The sequence below is a fragment of the Fundulus heteroclitus genome, unplaced genomic scaffold (assembly GCF_011125445.2).
Source record: "Fundulus heteroclitus isolate FHET01 unplaced genomic scaffold, MU-UCD_Fhet_4.1 scaffold_36, whole genome shotgun sequence".
Taxonomy (NCBI): Eukaryota; Metazoa; Chordata; class Actinopteri; order Cyprinodontiformes; family Fundulidae; genus Fundulus; species Fundulus heteroclitus.
Genome location: NW_023396770.1, coordinates 1,601,328 through 1,627,214, shown reverse-complemented (window position 1 = coordinate 1,627,214; position 25,887 = coordinate 1,601,328). Strand labels below are relative to the sequence as shown.

The 25,887-nt window shown below is 42.8% G+C and overlaps 2 protein-coding genes across 8 annotated transcripts in view; one reads left to right on the top strand and one right to left on the bottom strand.

Annotated features, from left to right (window-relative positions):
- The window catches only part of si:ch73-212j7.1 (centrosomal protein of 170 kDa protein B), a 43,121-nt gene extending 29,154 nt beyond the window's left edge, over positions 1-13,967 (top strand). For all 7 annotated transcript variants that reach the window (XM_036130531.1, XM_036130528.1, XM_036130530.1 and 4 more), the window contains one exon: positions 10,160-13,967. In XM_036130531.1, coding sequence (XP_035986424.1) covers positions 10,160-10,344 — 185 coding nt within the window. In that variant the 3' untranslated portion in view covers positions 10,345-13,967. The remainder of the gene's footprint in view (positions 1-10,159) is intronic.
- Positions 13,968-17,297: 3,330 nt separating this feature from the next.
- Positions 17,298-25,154, bottom strand: LOC118559884 (protein LBH-like). Its single transcript, XM_036130518.1, has 5 exons — positions 25,135-25,154; positions 21,678-21,775; positions 19,193-19,290; positions 17,628-17,787; positions 17,298-17,552 (listed from the first exon to the last, which is right to left on the bottom strand). The coding sequence occupies exons 3-5, from the start codon at positions 19,265-19,267 to the stop codon at positions 17,500-17,502; spliced, it is 288 nt and encodes a 95-aa protein (XP_035986411.1). The 5' UTR covers positions 19,268-19,290; positions 21,678-21,775; positions 25,135-25,154; the 3' UTR covers positions 17,298-17,499.
- Between the last annotated feature and the right edge of the window lie 733 nt (positions 25,155-25,887).

The window sequence follows — 25,887 nt, the reverse complement described above, 5'->3', positions numbered from 1 at the left end:
CAAACAGATAGTTGTTAAGTCTCCTGAAACCTTTCAGGTAACTGCGTACAATTCCAAACTATTTACACTGGTGCTTTAATCCCTAATTTACCCAATTTTTTAGAGACTTAGACTTAGACTTAGACTTTCTTTATTGTCATTTTGTATACACAGAGTGCATACAGAACGAAATTTCGTTTTCACACAGCTCAGAAATATTGCAGTAACTCTACAGGATACCTTGTAGTGAATTACAGTACAGGATAAAGTGCAGTGATCAATCGCAGTCACTTACAGGATAAATTTCAATTTACTTCCGGATAAAGTGCAGCAGTGAACAGTAGGCAGTTGAAATGTAAACAATGTAAACCAAATGTAGACAAATATGCAGTAGGGTGCAGCAGTGATTTAAAAGTAGACAGTTGCATTGTACACAGTTTTGCAGTACGTTTCCGGTTAAGGTGCAGCATCAATTTTGCAGGATACGATACAATGTGCAAATGTGCAAATCAGCGAATCTAGTGTGGTACACTTTTATACTTCAGCAGTTCAACAGTCTGATGGCAGCAGGGAAAAAGCTTTTGCAGAACCTAGTGGACCTGCAGCGGATGCTGCGGAACCTCTTTCCAGAGGGCAGCAGGGAGAATAGTCTATGATGGGGGGTGTGAGGGGTCCCTGATGATGTTACGGGCTCGAGACACACAGCGCTGCGATGAAATGTCTTTAATGGAGGGAAGAGGAGCCCCGATGATCCCTTCTGCTGTCCTCACCACTCTCCTCACGTTCTTCCAGTCGGAGGCACTGCAGCCTCTACACCACACAGAGAGACAGCTGGTCAGAATGCTCTCTATGGTGCTTCTGTAGAAGGTCGTGAGGATGGGCGGGGGCAGGCGGGCTCTCCTCATCCTCCGCAGAAAGTACAGTCACTTCTGTGCCCTCTTCACCAGTGACGTGGTGTTCACAGTCCAGGTGAGGTTGTCCGTGATGTGCACCCCCAGGAACTTGGTGCTGCTGACCACCTCCACCGCTGAGTTGTTGATGAGCAGTGGGGCATGGTGAGGCCGGTTTTTCCTGAAGTCGACGATGATCTCCTTCGTCTTCTCCACGTTCAGGATCAGGCTGTTGTCTCTGCACCAGCCCACCAGCTGCTCCACTTCCCCTCTGTAGTCCTGGTCGTTGTCGTCTCTGATCAGGCCCACCACCGTTGTGTCGTCTGCAAACTTCACGATGTGATTGGTGGTGAACCTGGGGACGCAGTCGTGTGTCATCAGGGTGAACAGCAGGGGGCTCAGGACGCAGCCCTGAGGGGAGCCCGTGCTGAGGGTGATGACATCAGAAATGTTCTGTCCGACCCGGACTGACTGAGGTCTGTTGGTGAGGAAGTCTAGCAGCCAGTTTCGTAGGGGTGTGTTGAAGCCCAGATGCTCCAGTTTTCCCACCAGATGTTGTGGGATGATGGTGTTGAACGCTGAACTGAAGTCCAGGAACAGCATCCGCACGTGCGTGTTCTTCTCCTCCAGGTGTGCCAGGCTCAGGTGAAGAGCAGAGGAGATGGCGTCCTCAGTGGAGCGGTTCCGTCGGTAGGCAAACTGGAAGGGGTCGAGTGTTGATGGGAGACTGGAGACGATGTGTTCCTTTACCAGCCTTTCAAAGCACTTCATCATGATGGGAGTCAGTGCAACAGGCCGGTAGTCGTGGAAACAGGTGACTTGAGGTTTCTTTGGCACCGGAATGATGGAGGCAGACTTGAAGCATGCTGGCACTGTGGCTTGGTCCAGCGAGGTGTTAAAAATGTCTGTGAGGACACCAGCCAGCTGACCTGCACACTCCTTGAGCACCCGCCCAGGTATGTTGTCGGGGCCTGGGGCCTTCCGCGGGTTGACTCTTCTCAGAGTCTTCCACACGTCGGCTGTGTCAAGGCAGAGGACCTCCTCTTCCTGATGGGGAACAGCTTTCACTGCTGGAGTGCTGTTTAGTGCCTCAAACCTCCCAAAGAAGTTATTTAGTCCATTGAGGGAGTCAGCATCAACTTCACCCACCGGGGGGGAGGGCGTGTTGTATTCAGTGATCGCCCGGATGCCTTTCCACATGCTCCTGGTGTTGCTGGCGTCATGGAAAAGCTCCTGGATTTTCTGACTGTGGTTCCGCTTTGCTAGCCTGATGGCACGGTTCAGGTTGGCTCTCGCTGTCCTCAGTGCCTCCTTGTCTCCAGACTTGAAGGCTGAGTTCCGTGCTTTTAGCGCTTGACGGACCTCCTCAGTGATCCAGGGTCGTTGGTTGGCTCGGGTGATGATGGTCTTGGTGGTGCTGACGTCCTCAATGCATTTGTTGATGTAGGCTGACACGGTCATGGCGTACTCATCAATGTTGATCTTGTCCTCATAAGTTGCAGCAGCTTTGAACATGTTCCAGTCAGAGCACTCAAAACAGTCCTGGAGCGCCTCCATTGCTCCCTCAGTCCACACCCTCACCTGCCTCGCTGTAGGTTTTGCTCTGATCAGCAGGGGCCTGTATGCAGGAATTAGCATCACAGAAAGGTGGTCTGAAGAGCCCAGGTGGGGGCGGGGGACTGCTCTGAATGCTCCTTTAATGTTTGTGTAGACTAAGTCTAGAGTGTTCTCTCCCCGAGTTGCAAAATCCACGTGTTGGTAAAAATGAGGGAGAACAGTTTTCATATTTGCCTGGTTAAAATCCCCAGCAATGATGAAAACACCCTCTGTGTGTGCAGATTGCACATTTATTTATTTATTAGAATAAGGCATTATTCTAAACTTGCAGTTTTATCCATTCAAGTCCTTAACCTTTGTGTTGCTTTACATCCTAATAATTAATTTCTTAGTTGCGCCTCTGCTTACTTTAAGATACCCAGTAAATGCTGTGCTCACAAATTCTCCTTCACTTGAACAAGGTTAAAAGGTTTAGAGTTTATTCTGCTTATATTGAAAAATTAGCTTGCTCACTCGTTCGTTCATTCGTTTATGCTATTAACTGTTGCTGTAATGCCTACTTTAACTTTTTCGCCCACTAGTTTTTTCATGATCATAATTATCGCCCATTGATGTAATAGCATACATTGTTCTTATCCACTTTCCTTTTACGTTTAAACGGCCCCTCTATGTAATCCCCTTACTGTAATCCCCAATATAAGTTGTCAAACCTTTTAGGTTTAGCATAATTACTTAAGCTGCTCTATGCTCTCATCCCGTAACTTAATATTTTGGTGCAAAATGGATGTCTTTTAGCGGTTCCCCCCTATTTCTTCTCATGCATGATGTATTTTATGAAGCTTATTATATCTTAAAGGTGCCTCTTTGAATCTTATTCAAAAACCCCTGTGGAGTTAATAAAATTCCAAAACATATCTATATGTATTTTAAATGATATAAATAAAAACTTTGTTAGAAAAGTAAAAGAAAATCCTTCTTATCAGCGGCCCAAAATCTCTACCAGCTTTTTTTCCAGACCAGTACCACTTGTCCGAATGCGTTTGACCCTCTTATCTCTCGCCAATAACAGCTCTGACTTAAAACAATTAACATCCTAGGGGTTTAATAATAATCTTGATTGCTTTTAATCTGAAAGTTTTCTCCTAAGCGCATCCGCCAATGTGTCTGTTTCTAATGTGTGTTTTGTTTTTTAATTATGTGCAGGAAAATCTGATGTGAAATGCAGAAGGGGTGTCTGCCAACTCATCTTTGTTTCGTGTTGCGGTCCACTGAAGGTTATCCGATGCCTCTGTCTTTGCCCCCACAATTAGTTGTCCATTTTCAGTCCTCATGTCTCAGTTCAGCAGCACAACATCTTTCCAGGACAAGCGTTGTCCATGAATCTTCTTTCTCCAATCGTTGTGTCTGAAACCACAAGGAATTCTGCCAGCATTTTGCCAATATGGATTTTGTCCAAAATCAAATTTTCCAATACTAGAATTGTCTATCTTCATCCGTAGTGTAGTGTAAATAAGTTGAAAAGAAAAAATCAAAACAAAAATTACAAGAAAACTGTCTCAAAACAAAATCAACCACATCGTTCCCTCTAAAACAAAATTATTCTTGAAGTTCTTCACCTTTACCCCAGATCTTGATCCCTTAAAAATTTATCCAAGCAAAATATTTTACAGACAGTTCAACCTCTTTGTATAAGTTCATTAATAAAAAACATTTCTCTTAACCTTGTAGCATCACATTCCCCATTAAACCTCTATGCAGCTTCTGCAAAAATTACTGATTTTTTTTTTTTTTTTTTTTTTGGTCCAAAATTTGATTAAAAACTGGATTAGGCAGGAGTCAAGTACATCACCTTTTTCTCCGTCCCCTGGACCACTGTGGCACCGCTTGGTACTAACTTGTCTCTGAGAATGCCTAAAAAGAGACTAAAATCTCTCCGTTAGCACATTCCAATTATATATGACCAGGTTTCCTTGCAAGAAAAAGGCAGAAAAACAGGATAGAAATGTTAATGTGAGTCAGTAGAGAGGGCAGCAGGGGTACATGAACAATTTCCAAAACCACCTTCTTACCGCTAGAAGGATACTGAATACTGAATTGTACTTTATAACTAAATTTTCCTTGCCTTGCCTAGAAGGTCTCAATATTACCTTTCATAAGTTTGTTAAACTTAGCATAATTTAGTCACTTTTGTCAATCCCTGCACGTCCATTTTAGATCATGACTTCTCACCATACGGCCTGAAAGAGCTCACTTTCCAGAGTCTTTTATTGGAACAAAGGTGGCTTTACAGTTTCATCTCACATCATCTGAAAGAAGTAACTCAGAGAAAAACAATTCTGTTAGTGTATTAGGTGACAAAAGAAAACCTGGTCTTTCTAGTGTCTTGGTTCTTAACGTGATGTGTCTAAGTTCTTGGTTGGTCCAGGGGAGGTAGGAATCTCTCGTTCCTTTACTTTCATCATTTTGTATTAAAACTTCTCATCTTCTTAAATTATCTGCCGAACAACCTTGAATGTTGTCACTTTTTTGCCACTGGTGATGCAAAAATTAAAGCAAAGGAATCATTTAACAAAGAAATAATCAAAAATGCACAAAACAATAAAAACCCGAAAGTAAAAAGTCTCCCAAGGAGTGCAATCTGTGTGTTCCAATATCTTATAGCATTCTTTTGATTTCTTTCTAGCTCTTTCGATCATGCAAACTTAGTTATTAATGCTTTTCAATCTTAATTGGTCAAGGGTGAAACTTTAAAGCAACCATTTCCTCTTTCAGTGTTTTGAGCTTCTGGTGTTTTTCTATACATGATAAGAGTTTTCCCCGTAATTCAGCACATTGAGAAAGCTACCCAGAATTTAACCCTTCACAAGCTGGCTTTATTTTATTTTTTCCCTCTGACATAGTTTTCGTGCCCCAGGCCAGAACACACAGACCCAGCCTTGCCATAACATTCAGATGTTTACATCATGGTCAGATTTGTTTATCATATCTATTGTCCTGTTTCAGGTTAAACTGACCCTCTGAGGCTTGCCTCAGCTCAGCATAACTAATAACATCAGATGCTTTTGTAACCGATGACATGCTTAATGTGGCCTTGTGATATCTTGACACTTCTCTAAATTTCTCATTAGCTGCATTCAAATCCCCAGTAAAAAGAAATAAAATAAAATAATACAGAACCCTTAGAAAAGCAACCATATTTAGTCCCATACAGTTTGTTTAAAGCACAGTTTGTCTTGTCTATTTAAATCAAAAATCATGTATATCTTAGTGCTCTTAAATTCTTCTTTTTAGGCAGCAGTAAAATCCTTAGTTAAAAATCTCCCCTTTAAACATATCCCATCCGGTTCCATTTCTCCCAAACATTCTCCCATATGCTCCCCATATGCTGTTTGCCATTTTATTAATGTTCTAAAATTACAATATAAAAGCTTTTACTCTGTTATTATTTCAGCTGTCATGAATTCATTGACAAACACAAGCCAAACGCAATCTAATAGCATAACTGAATACACCCCAACGCCTCTGGTTGCTGTACTGCATATTTAAGCTCCAAACTAAAAAAACTTTATCCCCAGTCCCAAGTATTTCCTACAGCCCTGGGATATTTTCTGTTTAAGACACGTTAGCATATCTCAGTGTAACAATTTAATTTGGCCAGATATTTAATGTTAAAAAAAACAAACTTTGTTATTTAAATCTCTCTTTTACTTTTACCTTTTTGTTAACCTAGTCCATGCTTAAAATGTCATTTGAATTACGGAGCTGCAGTTCTCCCAAAACAAATGATCATTTTGAAACCATGAACAATAATTTTAACCGAATTAATTAATTCACACAGAAGAACGTTTAGTTACAAACGACACATACATACGTACAGTTACATACAGTTACATTCATACAGATACATAGAAACTGACGACATTCAGACAAACAAACACACGCAGGCCTTTACTTCTGACTTCTGACAGGGAGGAAGGGCTGGTCAGATCCTAACGACGGTTAGGGCAGCCTCTTTCAAAATGCCCTGAGTAACCACACGTCCAGCACAACGGCACATCATAATCTTTGGTTGGTCCCTTTCTATGATTTCTGTACTGCTGTGTATCTCTGCTGGGAATTTGTCCCCATGGAGGACTCTGATACATCTGAAATGGGACATCTGGAGGGAGGGATCCCACAAACTGGTCTGAACCAAACACAGGTGTCGGGGCCATAACCATCTGAGCTTTTGCAACATTCTTCTTCCTTCTCCTCCTTTTACTTTGATTGTCTCTCAGCTGTTTTAGCTGTTCAGCTACGAGTTGTTGTTTTAAGTTCTGTATATCACTGCTAAGTTGCTTCATGCTTTTTTCATCTATATCCAGCTGATGAACCAAAGCTGCCATCCATTGATCTAAAGGCATATCATAACTCGCAACCATTCTATACATGTTCTGCCTAACATCCTGTGCCTGGCCCTTTAACATTGCTTGTTTAAAGAGTTGCTGCAGCGTGACTGATAACGGGCAAGAGCCGGTCTGGTCCTCCCATACTTTCAACATTATGTTCACATATGCTAAAGCCGACTCCCCTGCACAACGTGTTGTGTCATTTAAAAGGCCAGAATCCGTACTTACCGGATAAAACGCCCTCAGTGTGCTCCAAAGTTGCCGTGCCACCGGGGCCAGAGGAGCAGCTGCTCCTAGTACGTCAGTTCCAGCAGAAACTTCAACCGCATGTACCTCTTGTGGTTCCAGGTATGCTGATAAGCCAGTCCTCACATCACCAATAGCCAATACATACCCGCTTAAAGTCTCCACGAATGCTTGGATCCAAAGGTGCGCCCCTTTTCTGGGATCAGGGAACATGTGCCTCAGATAAACATTGTCAGCACATGAAAGTGGGCTGTAACCAGCTGCATTCTCCTGTCCTGTAGCACTGTCAGTCTGAAACAATGGCAGTTGCACACTTTGTTTCGTTGCAGGTAAAGAAAGATCAGTTTTGTTAGAATGCAGATTATATCTGGGACCCTTTTCCTCCCTGTATTCGCGTGTGTCATCGATTTTCATAACATCTGTGTCATCTGATTCTGCAGTTTTAAGAGCGTGTCTTACCACTTGTTCTATCGCAACCCGTAGCTGGTCTCGTTTGTGTCCCTCTAACCTACTTTTTCCATGTATCGGTCTTGCGTCACAGCTTACCTGTCCCCCACATAACTCTATACCAGGCACCTGCACCGAAGGGTCTGATGAAGTCACCACACTCCTGGCCTTGGATAACAGTTCTGCACACAGATTGTTTTGCATAACAGCGGCTGCACCAGAAGCAGACACCTCTGGAATAACAGGAGCTGTGTACTTATCTTCTTGTTTGAAAGAAGATGATTCCCTTACCCCCTGCAGATTTTCACTCTCTTGTTGTTTGTCGAGGCCTGAGAAGCAAATGCTGAAATAATGTTCAGTTATTTTTATCAAGCCTGCTATTTTGATTTCCTCTTTTTGGCATTTTACTCTAGCAAACTCACTTGCATCAGCCGTTTCTACTTGTGCTTGGGCTAGTCTATTTTTTAACATTTGCAAATAGTAAGTGCACATTTGGGCATCGGGTGGAGGTCCTTCTGTATCCCCAAAAACCCCGTCTCTCCTCATTTTTTCACACCACTCCTCAAATTGTTTTAAATGGTTTTCAGCATCTCTGTGTGGAAAGCTTGCCATTATGCTCCCTTTTCCTGTCTCCAACAGTGTTCCTAAAGAACCCCCCTGGAGCTCATTTTCTGCCTGATTCTCAGCCATTCCAGCACTCACACGTTTTGGCCAACCTGCTGGGACAGCGTCCTGACCCCGGTCCAATGAGAGCTTATTTTTTTATCTCTCAGACACCAAAACTTATTATGTTCCTATATGCCTTATAATTGTGTTTTTACACGGCAGTTTCAATGAGCCAGTGTACTCAGGATGAGCAGGTTATATGTCACCTGAACAGGTGCACCCATACCCTTCACTTCCACGGCTCAATGTAGTAACGTGTCTCACACACACACACACACACACACACATACACACTCACACTCTCTCTGGCCAATCTTTAGTTAACTCAGTAGGTACCTCCGGTCTCAATCTCATACGCGCTCGTTTTTCGAAAAAGGCTGCTTTTATATTACCGCAAAAACGAAGATTTTTATGTTCGTCCTCGCGGAAAATAAGGGAGCTCTAAACCCACATTTTCTAGGCTACACAATGTTTAAGAAGCCACGCGTAACTGCGTGCCTGTTAGAATGGCCGCTTTTATGCTACACACAGAGGAACACGTATTTTCCTCTGTGCCTAACAAGGGGACCTTTTAAACCCTAAATTCTCAAGGTACACAGTATTTTCAGAAGCCTGGCCAAGACTTCCCGGACTTTCACCTCTGTGACCGCACGCCAATCCCAAGTTCTTATCGACACGTTTGCAAACAATTATCCTCAAACCTTTCTCTGCCTTTAGAAATACAAAAAGTCACTAGGAGATGAATGAAATCTCCTTACCTTTTGTGCGGCCGCGGGCTGTGTGTTTTTCTTCCGGAATGACGTCCTGGCCGGAAAACGGAAGGTGGTACGCCGCCTTTTGGGTCCGGGTGGAAACACCAATTTGTTACTGTTTCACCGTGTCCCGTCTACGGTGAAGCACCCTCGGTGGACCCAGTTCGTTTTTACCCAGTCAGGCGACCCCCACTTACTTTACTACCTTGAATGTAGGACGCATAAAACAGACAAGTATGCTTTTAGTTATATTTTATCTAGGTAAAGACAGAGAAATAGTTACAGTCACACCAGCGCTGATGGGCCCCTGATCGGCAGGCGGCCTCGAGTGCTCATCACACAAACATTATAAAGGGATCTCGGGACACACCCATACAAGGGCGGTACACATCCAAACTGTGACATCAGCAGGGAAGCTGTGTCACCTCCAGGGTGGTATCTGATAGATATGTGCCAATCTTTTGGGTTAGTGCCATGTAGTTCTGGGATAAACAGCTCGTTCCACTTGACCTTGTTGATATCCTAACAAAATATTATATAATAATATAATAATCTAGTGTCTGTTGTCCTTGCTGGCTAGTTGAAGGATTGATGTAAATCTTTTCTGTTCAATAAATTAACTTTATGAGTTAGCTTTTATTTATAATTTTATGTATAAAAATTAAATTACATTTAGCTTATATAAAATGGATTTTCTAGTGTGTTGGTTTATGCTAATTTATGTGTTTAATTTAACATTGATCAAAGTCAGGTTGTATTAATCACAAAAAAATTTGTTGCTGCTAGTAGGTGTTGAGTTTTTGGGCCTCACTTAAGTTATGATGCCAGAGACGCCACTGAAGATTTAACTTCTTAAAGTCCAGTATTTTTAACAACAAAAAAATTTGCTATTTGAGAAATTCACAACTTTCAAGGGTTTCACACAACAAGGTATTTAACTTTGGTTCCACTTTGTTCTTAATAAAGAAATTTAAGTACAAATATCCAAAAAAATATATATTTTTCTTGTAAATATAAATATATTTTGAGTAAAGACAGTTGGATTTGTTTAAATAAGGACGGGATGGGTCCAGCTCCTCTGACTGTTAGGTGCTCTGTAGCAATAATCTCCAACCTTCTAAGGTCATTGATGATGTCTTTATGTCATTATTGGACCTAATCTGACACAGACTGATAGTTTATGGCTTCTAAATTGTTTTAGGTGATACATTTTATGTTTTCTCTCCTCCTGTAGTCATAAACACCATCGTGGAGCCAGGTGGGAGTCTTCAGGCGGCAGCCATGGGGACGTCATCTCAGCCTCAAACTCGGCAAACATCGAAGGACAAGAAGCCCACCACCAAACCCCGGACCTCCAACGCCAACGAAAGCACCAAGCGGCCGCCTCGTGGGCCCGATGGGTCCCACCACATGCCCTGAGTGGGCAACCGTAGCACATTTGGACAGAAATCATGCATCCACGCCACTGTGGTGCTTAGTGGAAACCCACCCGGGGAGTTGGTGTTGTGTTTAGACACGAACGCCCTCTCTGGGTGTCGTGCTCGCCAGGACCGGCGGTGGTGTGGATGCACTGAGACTGTCCAGAACAAGCCTCTCATCTGTGCCCAATGATTTCATCCGAACAAGAACATCGTGATTGGCCACAGTGTCTCTTTGTAGAGCTGCTTTCACGTCGCACAAGCTCAACCAAACCTAGTCAAAGCTACAAAAAGAAGCAGCTGCTCACGCCGGTGTTACGCGGACAGTCCTGTACAGAGGTGTATTATTAACTTTGTGCTTTGATGATCTGTTGTGTCGCGTTTGAACAGAGGATAGAAAATGCCCTTATAGCATTCTGTGTATATTTATAATGCAAAAGTCTTACTTTTGTGCCCGTCAGAGGGGTCCCACGCTGCCGCCACGCTTCACAGACAGGACGCAGCCGTCTCCGCCTGCAGAACGCCTGCAGAACGCCTGCAGAACGCCTGCAGAGCGCCGTATTCCACTGAATGTTTTTCAGTTCTGTTGCCTGTCCAACGGCACCCAGGCTCTCGGCCTTCTCCATCTCGCTGTGATTGTGCTGCTTCAGCTTCGACGTAGCTGAATGTTGTGAGTGCTGAATGTGGGAGAGACTCTGTGAAATAACGGAAAACTCTAAACTCAGTGAATGAATCAGTCTAAGTTGTGAAATGCTCGGGTCCTGTGCTGCCTTTTGGTGCGGCTGCTTGTCTTATAAATAACAGTTTGCCGTTGATATTAAATTACTGGAGTCTATATGAGAGAATAACTTTTCACATTTGACCTCAGTGACCAAAATATGTTATACAGGTAAATAACTTGCATGTTATAAGACCCTTGACGTATAAAACTGTCGGATCCAGGGATTATCAAGCTTGGAAGATTTTAGCCAGGAGGTTTGTTCCCCCTTCACTACAGAAAACACTGAAAAATGCAGGATTGGTAGTTTTTAGAATGCCACAAATCCTAGTGGGAAAAGCAGATTCCCAAATATCCCTTCAATTTGCCCGAATCATATTTCTGCCGCTCTGTTTTTGGGTCTTTGTTTGCAAAGTGATAGACAGGCAGGTTCACCTTTGGACTAGAGATGATGGTATCATCAGCATAGATGATAACGGGTCACGGTTTTGTGATGAAAGCTTCTCCATGTTTGTGAGTTATGACATATTTAAGTGGTTCCTGTCAATAAATTTAACCCAGAGGAATAAAGACTAGTAACTGAGAATCCACATCTGTAATTCAACTGGTCCGCCGTTGAATCTCTTCAAAATAAAGGACAGGGTTTTTGGAGAAATACGTGATTGTGATTGGACAAAGCAGCTATCGTCTCAGTCGAACCTTGACCAATCAGAGTAATGAACCAAAGCCTTTCATCTTCAGACCTGAATCTGAATGAATCATCTGCTGATTGGTCCTAACATTAAGTTATTTTTACTGATCGTTTTATCTCCAGTTGCACTGATTCTTCATTTGGGCTTAAAATCCTGTTGTTTCAGGTGGAAAAATATTTAGTCTTAAAAAGACTTAACATTCAAACGAGTTCCTTTTAACTTTAGGTGGATAATCCCTCTGAATTTTCCTTTTAATGTTAGATTACTGCCCCTTAAATGAAAGCAAAGCTGTATTCCCAGATTTTCCCCACCAACACCCCCTACTTTGACTCTTAAGGCTGCAACTTTGAGCTGAAGCTCGTTGCATTAGTTTTGCAGTTAACTTAATGTTCCTGAGCAACAACTCTCACATCTGTGTGGAAACCTCGTGTGCATCGCAGTTTTAGAGAAGTGCTGTACGGCAGAGTATTTAGAGTTTTCCCCTCGCTGGAACGACGGTGTAAAGTAAGATGTGTGTGTTTGTGTGCGTCTGTTTGCTGCTGACTGTGCTGTAGTCGCTGTGTGCCGGGCTAACGTTTGTGTCGTTCTTCCATCTTTGTGTTGTCTGAGCGCTGGACAGGCAGAGCAAAGCGGTGAAATTATCCTGTTCATCTCCAGATAGACTCATGAATCGGTTTACTCCTGGCTTCATTAGCTTAGCTTAGCATAACTGCTGAAAACAGGGTGAGACTGACGCCATCATCAGGAAAATGTTTGGGTTGTTGTGTCCTTTCAACCAAACCATCTTATACCAGTAGTTTGTGAACACGGCTATGTAAAATGTCGCTATATTGTTTCACAGGGAATCTTAAGGTGTTTTTAATTAGTGAAACAAATACATTTAATTGACACCAAAATAGTCCATTATAGGTTAATCTCCAAACCTGGAGACAAACAACAGAGACTCAATGATTGAGCTCTGGGGAACTCCGGCAGTTAATTTGTGTTTAATTCTGTGTTTAATGCTACAACATTGTTTTTTTTTCAGGTTTTATTGTCTTTAGCAGACAGGTATAAAGCATTTTGAATGGGACGTTTTTGTGTATTGTCTGATGTAGACAGGCCCCCATTTGCAGTATTAGAGCCCAACTAGGCTAACTTCACTGTGGAGATTATGCTGTAGAAATACAAAAAGAAATGAAATACTATCTATGGAAACCCAGATAAAACACTTTAAAGAAATAAAATGTTTGCCTTAATCAAGACTTAATGTCTTGATTTTCACTTTTGAAGTTAATCATCTGATACAAAAGCATAAAAAGATACTTTTAATGTCATAATTGTGAAACACAAGCATAAGTAAAAAAAATACTTAAGGTGGTTAATTATGGTTGTGTATGATGTTAATCTGAAAATTATAACATCAAAAGCCATAATCCTTAATTTGTTTCTTATTATTATGACTTTAAAAGTCAAAATCATAACATTGAATCACATCTTTATTAGTTTGTATCTCAAAAATACGGCTTTGAAATTCATAATTCTGATTTAGCATCCTGTACAACATTCAGAAATATGACCTGGATTCTCATAACTGCAGCGCTTAAAGTCATATTTATACGTTTAAAACTGCGACTCTTCTCCTCAAGTGGCACAAATGGGCTTCCGTAGTTTCACTGAACAGCTGACTGGAAGTGTTAAAGTTGGAGAAATCGGTCATGGCGTACCTTTCATATAAAGTGCATGTTTCCTGTAACTCCAGGCAGGTGAGATTTCGATGCTAGATCACCAAATGTGCACTTTTTCCATCGGATGACCAAACACCTGAAGAATATGGGCTGAGCTGAATATTTATCCTTTTATTCTGATTGTTTTTCTCTGCAACAGTTGAGAATGTATTATTTTAAATCACCTGCACACATCTCAGTCCTGACTGGCCGACGCTGTGATGATGTAACGGCTGCTGCTACAGCTGATTGGTCGTTGGGGCTCCATGTGCTCTGTTGTTTTGTTGCAGTGCATGCAGTTGTGAACCAACGAGCTGAAGAAAACCAAACACCTGCTCTCTTTGTCTTATTTTTTATGCATCCGATCAGATTATGGTGCTCCAGACGGATGTTTGTTTCTAGCAAACAGTTTTTACTTTCCTTGGTTTTTCACATATCTGAGCTCTCATTTATCATGATTTGTTTGTATCATTCTGTCATTTGTAATAAACTGACGCCATGCACTCTGTTGGTGAACTGCTGCTTGTTTTTCTAAAGTATTTACACGGCAAACAAACCACAAAAGGTCCGTTAGTCCAAGCTAGCATGGAGCAGTCATGTCCTGCTGCCATAGCTGCCATTGCCTCCAATGAATTTGCATGGGGGCACCTATTACTATGCACCTTTCGGAAATAATGCGGCCCAAACCGTAGCGTGCACCCCAACAATATAGGTATCAAAACGTCCGGCTTGGTCGGGAATGGTGTGCTATTACTTTTATTGGGGTCTCGAGTTACCATGGCAACGCAATTAACGAAAAACCACTTCAATAGGAAATGAATGGCGTCAGGTACAGAGAAAGCCTCGAAAAATCCACAAAATGACCATTTTCAACGCTGTACTGTATCGTCATGCTTTCACCTACAAAAACCGTTTGACTTCCAGTTTGTAGATATATCTTTGAACTACCCAGAAGTGAAAACGGATGTGGATATCTTTTATCGTCTCTTCACAGTTACTCCTCAAAGCTCATGTCCAAAAATCAGCGGAATCATTGTTTATAATGAAAGTCAATGACGGAATTCTTCAGCTACCAAAGTGGCCCACTCTGCCGTTTTCAAAGATTTCAAAACTCCGAACAACTTCAGCTTACTCGCTCAATTTTCACTCTACGTAGACAAATTATACATCAAAACGTAGGTATTTTTGTCTGGATTCAGGAAATGTAACCCTCATTGGTGTAGGATTTATAGATTTTTCGCAAATCACCTCAGACCACCACAAACCCAAAACCATTTCCTATGGAGCGGTTTTGAAAAATTACATCTGAAAATCCAAAACATCACATGTTTTCGCATCGTCGCTACTCCTAAAACGTTTGATGTACAGGCATGAGACTTTTACACATGCATGTCCCGACCCTTCTGGCACTGACAAAAAAGGAATTTTGTGGATAACTGTTACAGTTTTGCCGCAGGAACAATTTGTTCGGGAATGTGCAAAATCCTGAAAGAGGATCAGACCTCTTTCCCCCCAAATGATGGACTTTTTTAGATCGTCGCCATGCCTACACCGATTTTTGTACAAACATAAAAGTAAGCACAGTTGTCCTCCAAAGCCTGCTGATACTCACGGTGAAAGAATTATTTTGCTATCTCATTCTTTTTCAGCTAGAGCGATTTGTTCGGAACCCTTTTTAAAGGACTTTTGCATTTCCATAAATAATCCCCTTTATATCATGATATTTTACGCTTTTATTAAAATATTTCCAGCAAAAACCCTTACTTTGTCTCACTGAATTACGTCTCTAGTACTTACGGTTCACGAAATATCGATCGTTGTTCAAGTCAACGTTCCCCCATTATAATCCAATTAGACATACTCTGACCAAAAGTCTCTGCACTTAAGTAGACTGGCCAGCTGCAGGCGTGAGTGAGTTTCCGTGACAACAGAACTCTGCTGGCCAGAGGTTACTACAGGTCAGGGACAGGCTCCATTGGAATAGAGTGGCAACTTTTGACACCCACTGCATTGGCTGTGATGAATATAGGAATCTGAAATTTGCAGAGTCACTTCTACTTAACATTTTAAAATTTTCCAGTGATTATCAGGCATGTGTAATTTTCCTGTCCCTTTTTGGTTTTGACAAATCTTCCAATTGGGCCTTGGACTCCAAAAGGAGTCCAAGGACACGACCCCCCCCCCCCCCCCCCCCCCCCCTCCCCGGGCAATACAGCACCACCCACCTGTTGGAAATGGCACTACACACCATTTTGGTCAAATATTGAGTTCTGGGCCCAGATGTGGTGAGGCTGAGTTGCTAAAGGAGGCCGATCTGATCCATGATCTTTGGTGACATTACGAATTTGCACCCTTTTTGAGGCACTTTGCAGTACAGGATTTGAACCAAACTAACAGTGTACCATCACTCAGTGATATTGAACACAACCTTGTTAGCGGAAGTAGCTCTAGGAAGGTCCTACCAACTTCTGCTTGACAGAGTCTTTACTTAGCTAAGAGAGAAAGCTCCACAACACATTTGGGCCATGTCAGATAAAGCATCTCCATGTTAGGAGGTATCAAACATCCATTTTTTACCCCTTTTGCTGCAGAAATGCTCCAAAGACACTAAAATGACACATTCAACACAGTACCCCACATGATAAAGGTAATGATCAATATGACAGAGTGCTGCAGCTGTGAGGGAGTCTCCATGACAACACTGCTAGCCTGAGGCTCCTAGGGACATGCTCCATTGACTTAACATGGCACCTTTCGACGGCCGCTGCGAGGGCTGTGAAGACCGTAGGAACCTGAAATTCGCAGTGTTACTTCCTGTTAATATTTTTGACAGTACAGTATGCACCACGAGGTGGGCACCTTATTAAGTTTCTTCAGAAATTTTCTAGTTTTCATATTATTATAATATATTTTCTTTCTTGGATCAGTTTGCTGATTATTTTCTACATTTATTGGATGTTTTCTGTTTGTTTCAGATATTTGCTGTAAAAATCAACAATAGCACAATTTTTTTTTAGATAATTTAATCCTAATTTGCTGATTAAATTATATATTCGCTAAGAAGATTTAAGACTAGAAATTAAGGGTGTAGGACTTTGATGCGACTCTGGAGGAAAGACTTTAATAAGAAAACAATGACACAGTCCCACCTCGGCCCAAGAAATTCAGTTAATTTGTCGTTAATGGTCTAGAACCTGCAGGCGTGGAGTAATTGAGTCACTCGTTGAACACGTCAGTGAAATGTCGGCGACTGCCAGGAGGGATTTATAAACACTTCCAAAAACCTGAAGAAAACCAAAACAACAGACCAGCAATTAAATAGTTTTTATCACGCCTGATTACAATTAAATGATCATGGTTTGGACCCGGGTTGAAGGTCAGTAGTTTAGCTCTGATGTTGAAGTTATAGCTGAGAGAGAGGTTGATAATTTATAGCAACCTGGTCTGAAGCTAAATAAGGAACAGACACCAAAACACAAACAGCAGGTTAGGCATCCAGAGAGCTCCTAACTAAGCCTGAAACCTCATGCCAAGGAGCCTCAGCCACAGAGCGACTCCGAGGAAGGAGACAGCAGACATTTCTATCGTAGCGAGGAGGAGAAACATCTTTGAATTCTGGGAAGTCAATGTTTCCCAAAATGGCGTCACTGGGAGCGACGTCTGGTCTCAGGATTCTTTGTGAAAACGGGTCCGGAACGTTTTGGAGACGCAGAAAGGTTTTGGTTTGACGACGATGGCTCTTACCTGTTATTTAAAAAATCCTTGCAGCTCGAACAACTTCTCAACTAAGATATAAAGCTTTGTGTTTGCTTTGGTCTGTCAAAATAAAAGCCCCAAGTTCAAACAAATTGTTTATTGATCTGTGAAAACAGCACTTAAAGCAAATAGGACAAAGTTTCCTCAAAAAATACCAATAAAAATAACATGAATACATTTAAAGGTTTTTTCATTAATATATCAGTCCACTGATTGTTGGTGTTGGGACTCCGCCTCCAGAGGTCTTCTCAGGTGTGTTGGCTCTGCCTCCTCACCTGGCTGTGTTAGACTCCGCCCATCACCAGCTCCTGAGGGTCCGCCCCCTCCATGGGTCGGCCTGAACAGAAAGCACCCGCTGAAGCCACTGAGGTCAGTGGTGGGTTTATTCAACGTCAGCGTGTGACGCCCTCACCTGTCACCTGCTGATGCCGCTTTGTGACATCACCGCCAGCGTCATCAGGAGGCCAGCGGAGCTCTCCGCTCTCCACGTCGTCTCCATCCGTGGGCTCCACCACGATGGAAGGGACCCGCTTGGAGAGCTTCGGAGCACGTTCCTTCGCGTCCGGGAACACCTGGAGAGCAGAACAGGAGTGGGCCAATCAGAGTGCTGCTTCCTGACTCCTGCTGGTCTCACCTGTTGCAGCGTTTGATGGTTTGTCAGAGGAGGATTCACAGAGCGAGGCCTCACAGGACAGCTCATCACGGACAGATCACAGCCCGGTTCTCAGCTGCTTGATCTGTTGCCCTCTAGGGGGCGCTACAGACATACAGGCTCAGTCAGAATACCTTTATAGAGTCAGGACTCTTACGTCAAAGCAGAAGTGTGTCAGCGGTCTCCATGATCAGAGTCTGAACAGAGCAGTTGGGATGGAAGGAGGCAGAAAAATTTGTCTGAATGCTTCCTCCCACAGCTAGTTTAGCCTAGGAACCTCATGAAGTTCCTTACTGGCACTAAGAAGCTATAAGGAATCCCACAATCCATTGCATGCCATGACATATCAGCACAGCCTCCACACAGAAACCAACTAAAATATCTGTAGAACAGAGAGCGTCTTTTTGTAGTTCATGTCCAGAAAGCTGTAGGATCTGACTCCATCCTCCATGTTTCCGTCACTAATGACGTCAGAGTTAAAGTCTGGAATCAGCTCAGCAGCTGAAGCTCCTTTCCTCCCTGATGGAGTTCTGCTGACCAAGGAGCAGGAGCTAGGAGCTAGAACCAGGAGCTAGGAGGTAGGAGGTAGGAGCTAGGAACAGGAACAGGAGCCAAGCACGCGTCATCAATGGAGGGGGGAAGAGGGGGGGGGTCCAGCTTAATGTTTTTGTGTTTGTCTTTTTGCAACCTGCCAGAGGAGAAGAAGAAGAAAGAAGAAAAAGAGCGTAGCAGCACGATGGCAGACCTTGCTTCCTTTATCCTTACAGATGCTCCTTTCTCTGCAGCTACTGACCAACTGACCCAAAATAATGTGCTGTCAAGTCTCTGGGAGCAAAGAAAACATTTAATGAAGGAGATCTAATTTGGGCCGATCTGGGGTTTGAACCCAGGACCTTTTCCCGGTGCACCTACACCTGGACAGGTGCTTATAGGTCCATTTTAACATCCGTCCAACTGATAAAAGCACAAACTGGATTCAGTTCCAAAGTGTGAAACAAAGACTTTGATGACAGAAGGACTGGAACAGGCAGCCGAAGGGTTCTGCCGTGGAGCCCATGAGCATCTCATGCCTGTTGGGTGTTCGCTTCCAGAACTTTGCATGAACCAGGCTGAGAAAGCTGCTGGTTCTGGACGAGGAGGTGAGCAGGAGAGGCTGGAGGTTGTAATTAACCCGTCCAACCAAACGTGTTCCCTCCAGGTTGATGGTTCAACGCCGTCTTTGGAGGATCGTCATGTGGCCAGATCCTAACCCAGTTTCTCTTTCAGTGATCTCTGTCTTATTTGTTCTATTTTGTTTGCCGCTGCAGCCGTCACTCAGGTCTCACCTGTAAAGGTGCGGCGTCCTCTGATGGAGCTCCGCCCACTGTTGAGTCCCAGGTGTTGATCACCTTGTTGGTCATCCCAGCCAATCAGGGAGAGGAAGCTGGTGAGAGAAAGCAGGAGGATTCAGGTCATTTCCTTAAGATTTGAACAAGATGTTACGGAGCCGTGCAGAAGTATTCACACCGCGAAAACTTTCCACACCTCATCTCATTCCATCCACAAACAATGGTGCTGCTGGTTTGGTGAGTGGGTTTTCTAAGTTTTTCACCAATAGAAATCAGCCCGTCCGGGTCAGAACTTTGTAGAACCTTCTCTGGCTGCAGGCCGGCTGCAGAATAGACTTTAAAATCCTTCTGTTAGTCTATAAATCCCTGAATTAGCACCTAAATACATCACAGACTTGTTATCAGGGCATCAACCCTCCAGACCACTCAGGTCTTCTGGCTCCAGCCTGCTCTACAGAACCAGAACCAGAACCAGAACCAGAACCAGACATGGAGAAGCAGCATTTAGTTCCTATGCTCCACTGATCTGGAACAAACTCCCAGAAACCTGGAAAAGTTCCTTTAAATCAAGGTTAAAAACACATTTGTTTAGGATTTTAACTGTTCTAGTTAAACTGTTTTACTGAAACAACATTAGTTCAACTTTCAACTGTTTTTAATGCTTGCTTTTAGTTTCTATTCTCCCATGTTCTATTTTGTTTCTACATTTTATTCCTACTTACTTTTATTCTGTTTTATTTTCCTATATTTTAATCAAGTAAACCACTTTGCATTGTCTCTGTACTGAAATGTGTGATATATTTCTTTTCTCGATCCACAGTATCCACAAGGCAGCTCCTAGGGACCCCGTGTAAAGCGGGGTCTGGGGCAGTTAACGCAAGGCCTCAGTCAATCGTTCCCCCGATGGACGGTTGTACTAGAACTGAAATTTCGATTGTAATGCAAATTGCAGTTGACTAATAAAATTGATTGATTGATTGTATATATGTGGACACACTGTATATACATCATGCACCTTTTCCTCCTTCTGGCACCTTTTGATTATTGAGCAGATGTGACACGTGAATTTATCCACTGTTAGATCAATAAAGTCTATCTTATCTTATCTTATCTTATCTTAAATTTGCCTTGCCTTGCATTTCTTCTGGGGTTTGTCTCCAACAGCTTTTAACGTCTACAAACTGTCATTTCTGCCCGTTCTCAGTAAAACAGGTTGAGTTTGTATGGAGAACATCTGTGAACACAGATCCTCAGATTGATTTAGGACTGGGCTTTGACTAGGCCATTCTAACACATGAATCTGCGTTCTGGCTGCATGTTCAGGGTGGCCGTCCTGCTGGAAGGAGAACACTCCAGTTTTTTTGCGCTGAGTTTAATGTAGGGGTCTCAGAACAAAGGGAAGTCATCTGACAAAAGGTGCAAACATGTGATGCAGATGAGGTGATAAACCTGTGTTGTTCTGATCCAGCAGCAGACAGACGGCTCTGTGTGTCTGCAGGCTGAAACACATGCAAACATGACCGCATGTTTCCCTGCAGGGCCGTGTTTCACTGTTTCCATGATGCTCACGCCTCTTCCTGATATCTCGGTTCCTCAGAATGAACGTGGGAACGCTGATCGGTGCTTGTATCCGCCCCTGCGGTTCTCTTCTGCCGACCTGCACACCGGAGCTTTACGGGTCAGAGGTCGCCTCTGAGCAAAGCTCTGCAGGGAAATCTGCTCTTTGGGTCCATGTTGCTGGAACCTGCTGCAGGATTTGGTCTTTAATCAGAATCAGAATCATTATAATGCACAACCAGTCACAGCGCTCAGCGTGCACACGTTTGGTACAAATGTAAAAACTGTATTTTTATCTAGAGAAAAGAAAAAGGGGATGTTCAGGTTTATCACAGCAGCGTAGCTGAACATTCAGGCTGTAAAGTGTCCATCATAACCAGATTGCTGTGGTTCTGCTGGACCCTGCCTCACATTTAAATCAGTTCATGGGCAGAAATGTTTCAGTCTTGGCGACTCGCTTAGATGCTTTTTTACGAGTTAGAAATTTGAATATTTTCCTGGATGGGAGCCCAGACAACAGCTGGTGGGGAGAGTCATGTGGTCTTCCAGCAGGGGGCGCTGTTTGGATGGCGCCGGGTAGAGGAGAACAGGTGTATCAGACAGGTGAGACAAGATTCAGCAGGTAAGTTAAACCTTTGGAAACTCCTGGATTATTTAAGGCCAGTAATACGCTCCTTTTTCCGCCCGACGCAGAACCCGAGGACAAGTCTGATCACGCGGCGCCATGACGACAGCTCTGAAAAATGTGCTAAAACGGATGTTTTAAGTTCACAAACACAAGTGCAGCGCACAGAACAAACGCCATGAAGACTAAAAACCCCGAATCACTCAAGCTCTCAGCATGATTGATTCGTTTTTGGGGTTTTTATGCAACTTTTGATGGGAGAAGATGAACCAGAAGCCAGAGTGTGAGCAGGAGACTTACCTGGTGATCAGGTGCAGAAGCTGGAATTAAAGCTGAAAGTTCAGAGATCTCCAGGTGATCCGGCAGACACCTGCTGCTGCTGCTCTCTGATCCAAGTCCTGTGACATTATGAGAGAGAGAGAGAGAGAGAGAGAGAGAGAGAGAGAGAGAGAGAGAGAGAGAGAGAGAGAGAGAGAGAGAGAGAGAGAGAGAGAGAGAGAGAGAGAGAGAGAGAGAGAGTTTTGCATGGCGTCCTGATTTGACTCAGTGCAGGATTTGCATGAGGCGCTGCAGGAGTGTCTGTTTGTTGTTTGCTTCTGTTTCATGGCAAAGATGTGATCTGCAAACTAAACAGGCAACACTTCCAGTTTGGCTCATTTTCTACAAACCTTCGGCTTGCTCTTCATCGGTAACTCTGCAATAAAAAGTCTTTCAGGGCTTTTTGTTTGTTTTTTTTTTGGTTTCTTTTTGATTCAGTTTCAGTCAAGCACCAAATACAGACATATTTATGTAAACTCATCCAAACATCCGGTCGCCCGTCCGCCGGTCATCTTCAGCTGAGAGCTGAACAAGAGGCGTTAACAAGAAGCCAGAGGAGAAATCCACACATGCCTAACCGTCTCCAGCTCCTTCTGGGGATTCCCACCGTGTTCCCAGGCCAGACTGGATGTTCCTCCAGTATTTGGTCTGTAGCGGGTTCTCCTCTTGGGGTGTGCCCCATTAAATCCCATAAGCTGTTTAAAAGCCTACCTTGTCTTCCCCGACTCCTTTCTAATGTGGAGGAGATACTCTCCAAGCGGCCCTGGGATGAGCATCAGGTAACCCGTCATACGTGGCGGTTTCTGGGATCTGGTTAACCACCGGGGATCTGTGGAACCCAGACAGACCAGGAAACTGCAGGGAGCCGTGCTTCTTGGCTCAGATGTTCCCTCATCATGACAGAACAGCCCAGATTATCCGGTTTATGCTGCAGGAATGTGTCCTGCCTCTCTGACAGACGTTATTTTGTGTGACTCCACCTCAGCTGGTCCTGGAGGAGTACCACAAGGCTCCATTCATGGCTCACTTCTGTTTCCCCTGTAACTTTTTTAACTGGGAACTATTTAACAGAACTTTGGGAATTCATTACATTTATATGCTGACGACTGTCTAATCTATTTGGAATCAGTAATATGTGCTTTTATTACCTCCTGAGTGGATTATTATGTCTCTCTTTTAAGAATAATTAGCCAGGGTCTGCTGTCACGCCTTCAGCTGGTCTGAAACGCAGCAGCACGATTTTTAACAGGTACATAGAAACTAGAGAACATCTCGCTGGTGTTTGCCTCCATGCACTGGCTGACCATTTATTTCAGGATTAATTCTAACATTCTTGTGATTTTTACAAATATTACCGGCTTCATGGATGAGTAAATCTGTAATTTATCAGTAAAACAAAGAACAACCGGTGCTACAGCTGGTGGGAGACGATCTACTGAAGGATGACGTGTCCCTCAGGTTCTAGGGGAGGATTAAATTTTTCAGTTCAGTTTTATTTCTACAGCTCCAATTCACATCATCATCTCAAGGCTCTGGAGGAGGAGAACCTCCAGCAGAACCAGAACCAGAAGCACAGAAGCTCACATTGACCCAGGAATCTGTTCTACATTATAGGATGTTCTTGTTTCCTGCAGACATGACATTTCTGGCCCCTGGACTGATGTTCCATAATGGTACAGATCACTGCTGCCAGCACAGGGGGCCGATGCAGATGGAGACCCTTTCTAGTTTAATTAGGGGCAACATTTTACCAACGAAAATTATTACACAAAGTATTCATCTTGTAATACCCAATAATACCCAATCTCTTTCATTCCAAAGTAAATGAGATCAAATTTATTCAGCAACCTTTACTCAAAACGCAAATCTCCATTTAATCAATTTATTAAACTTTACTTAAAACGTCAAATGTTTGTAAAGACAGAGTGACCCAAAGCTGCAGTACTTATTTCTGGATAACAAAATGCTGAGGACAGCCTCCACAACATTTTAATTAATTAATTAATTAATTAGATTAGATTAGATTAGATCTGACATTTTTGATGAAATTATGTGAAACATTTAATAAAAACCCAATCAGAAAAACATCTTAGAACAAGAAAACCAGGGAAGGTTTATTTAGAAAAGTCATTAAATCAGGTTAAGGTAGTTAGATCAAGTCTTCTCCTTTAAATCAGCTCCAGCTCTGTCTCACTCAGATGTGTGCCAAGCAGCAGCAACAGGAGGAGGAGGAGGAGGAGGAGGAGGAGGAGGAGCAGGGGGGGCATGGTTGCATGATGCAGTGGCTCAAAATGAAAGTGAAATAGTTTCAGGGGGAGAATGGATGAGAGGAGGAGATGCTAAGGAGGCGTTAGACATCAGCAGGAGGAAACAGGCACAGATTGACTCCTGAATCCTGAATTTTCATCCTGATCTTCAGGTAAGTTCTTCCTTTTTAAGCTGTTTTGAATTTTCCTGCTGTCCTTTAGATGCCCACATTTAGACTAAAGGCCTCCTTAGTTAGTCATGTGAGGAGCTCGGCTCTTTTCTTACATAACCAGCAGCTTTTGTAGACCACACGCCTGAGTTAATGCTGTAAAACAAACAATTCAAGGCCTGCAGAGCCTGAGCTGCAGAGTTTGGCTCGCTGGAGGCTTTCTGTACTCTTACTATAAATCTCTTCATCCTGTGTTACGATGATTGTACGCTACATTTCCTCACCAGCTGACAGTCCTAACTTTTCCTCTTTCCTCTGATCTGATGACAGCAGTCGACCCGGATCATGGCTCAGAAAATGTGGAAGAGCTCTTTTTCACACCCAAAGAACAGTAAGGATGAGATTATTATTATTATTATTATTATTATTATTATTATTATTATTATTATTATTATTATTATTATACTGGTGTCTACCGTCTAGGTTTGGCATCATTAATTGAACTCAAGCGGTCCAGAAAAAATTACACTCACATAATTTTCAAGATAAAACATATCTATTAATAGTTTAAGTTACTGCAAATTGAATGTTCTGCAATATTAGGTTAACTAAACTTCTAAGAGAAAAAAAGCTTTTCAAAATAAAACTATTATCTATCATCTTTAAAATAACAATCTCAAGTTTTTTTTTACAGGCAGTCATTTCAGATTCTGCATCACTGATGGACCTAAACCAGGCATTAAGAACCCACCCTGTTAGTTTTTTCAAAATAAAAGTTTCTCGTTTTCATGGTTGATGGTTTTCTTCCGAAGGTAGGATGAAGGTTCCAGATGGTTTTTAAATACCGGAAAAGATGAATATCAAACCAAACAACATTATTATTACTGGAGTACCAGGAGAAACCCCAAACATGCACAGGGAGAACATGCAGACTCAGGCTGGGATTCTAACCCAGAACCTTCCTGCTGCAAGGCAGCAAGGCTACTACCTGCACCGCTATGATCGATCTTATTATCACCTCACCTGTGAGGTTTCCTCCAATCAGACACAAGCAGCAGAAACAATAGCAGTAGCAGTAGATCTACATCAGGTCACTTTTAAACTATAATAATAAGTAATAAAATAAAACACTAAATATAGTTCAGTTTGTTTTTTTCGTTCTCCTTCTATTTCTTTGTTAGTAACTAGAAATCTTTAATTGGCAGCCGAAAACCTTTGAGCAACAGGAAGGGTTGTCGGTTTGATTCAGATCGACGGACAATAATGACTAGATCTGCAAACAGCAGACACGCTTCGAACGGCCACTAGAGGGCAGCATGAGCAGCTTTTGGAGCATCTGGCCATCAGAATAAAGCTCATCCGAGAATAGAATAGAATAGAATAGAATAGAATAGAATAGAATAGAATAGAAATATCTTTACTGTCCCACAATGGGGAAACTCAGGGCGTGACAGTGGCAGAAACGCAGCACACCACAGACTTACACACTACAAAAAGTTAATTTAAGTTGTAAAAGCAGAAGAGAATGAATTTATGACAAAGGAGAAACAAATACTGTGAAATTCTGGTAAAAGTACATTGTTCAAGTTAGAATAGAAGAAAATCTGCAGTCAGTTTACAACACTGTCAGAAAACTTGCGCAAAAATGATTGTACAAACAAACACTCCCAGAAAAGCTAAAAGTGGACGTCAGACTTTATGGATGGTGTTGAGGTGGAAAACACTTCTATGTTTCACCTGCATCTTTAAATCTAAAGGTGTGTTGCTTTACAAAGC

Excerpts from the sequence above, each read along its gene's own strand:
- LOC118559884 (XM_036130518.1), bottom strand. The coding sequence starts at position 19,267 with ATGACCAACAAGGTGATCAACACCTGGGACTCAACAGTGGGCGGAGCT. Across the intron at positions 17,788-19,192 it reads AGGACGCCGCACCTTTACAG|GTGTTCCCGGACGCGAAGGA; the intron begins GTGAGACCTGAG and ends TCTGCTCTCCAG. Across the intron at positions 17,553-17,627 it reads GCGGCATCAGCAGGTGACAG|GCCGACCCATGGAGGGGGCG; the intron begins GTGAGGGCGTCA and ends CTTTCTGTTCAG.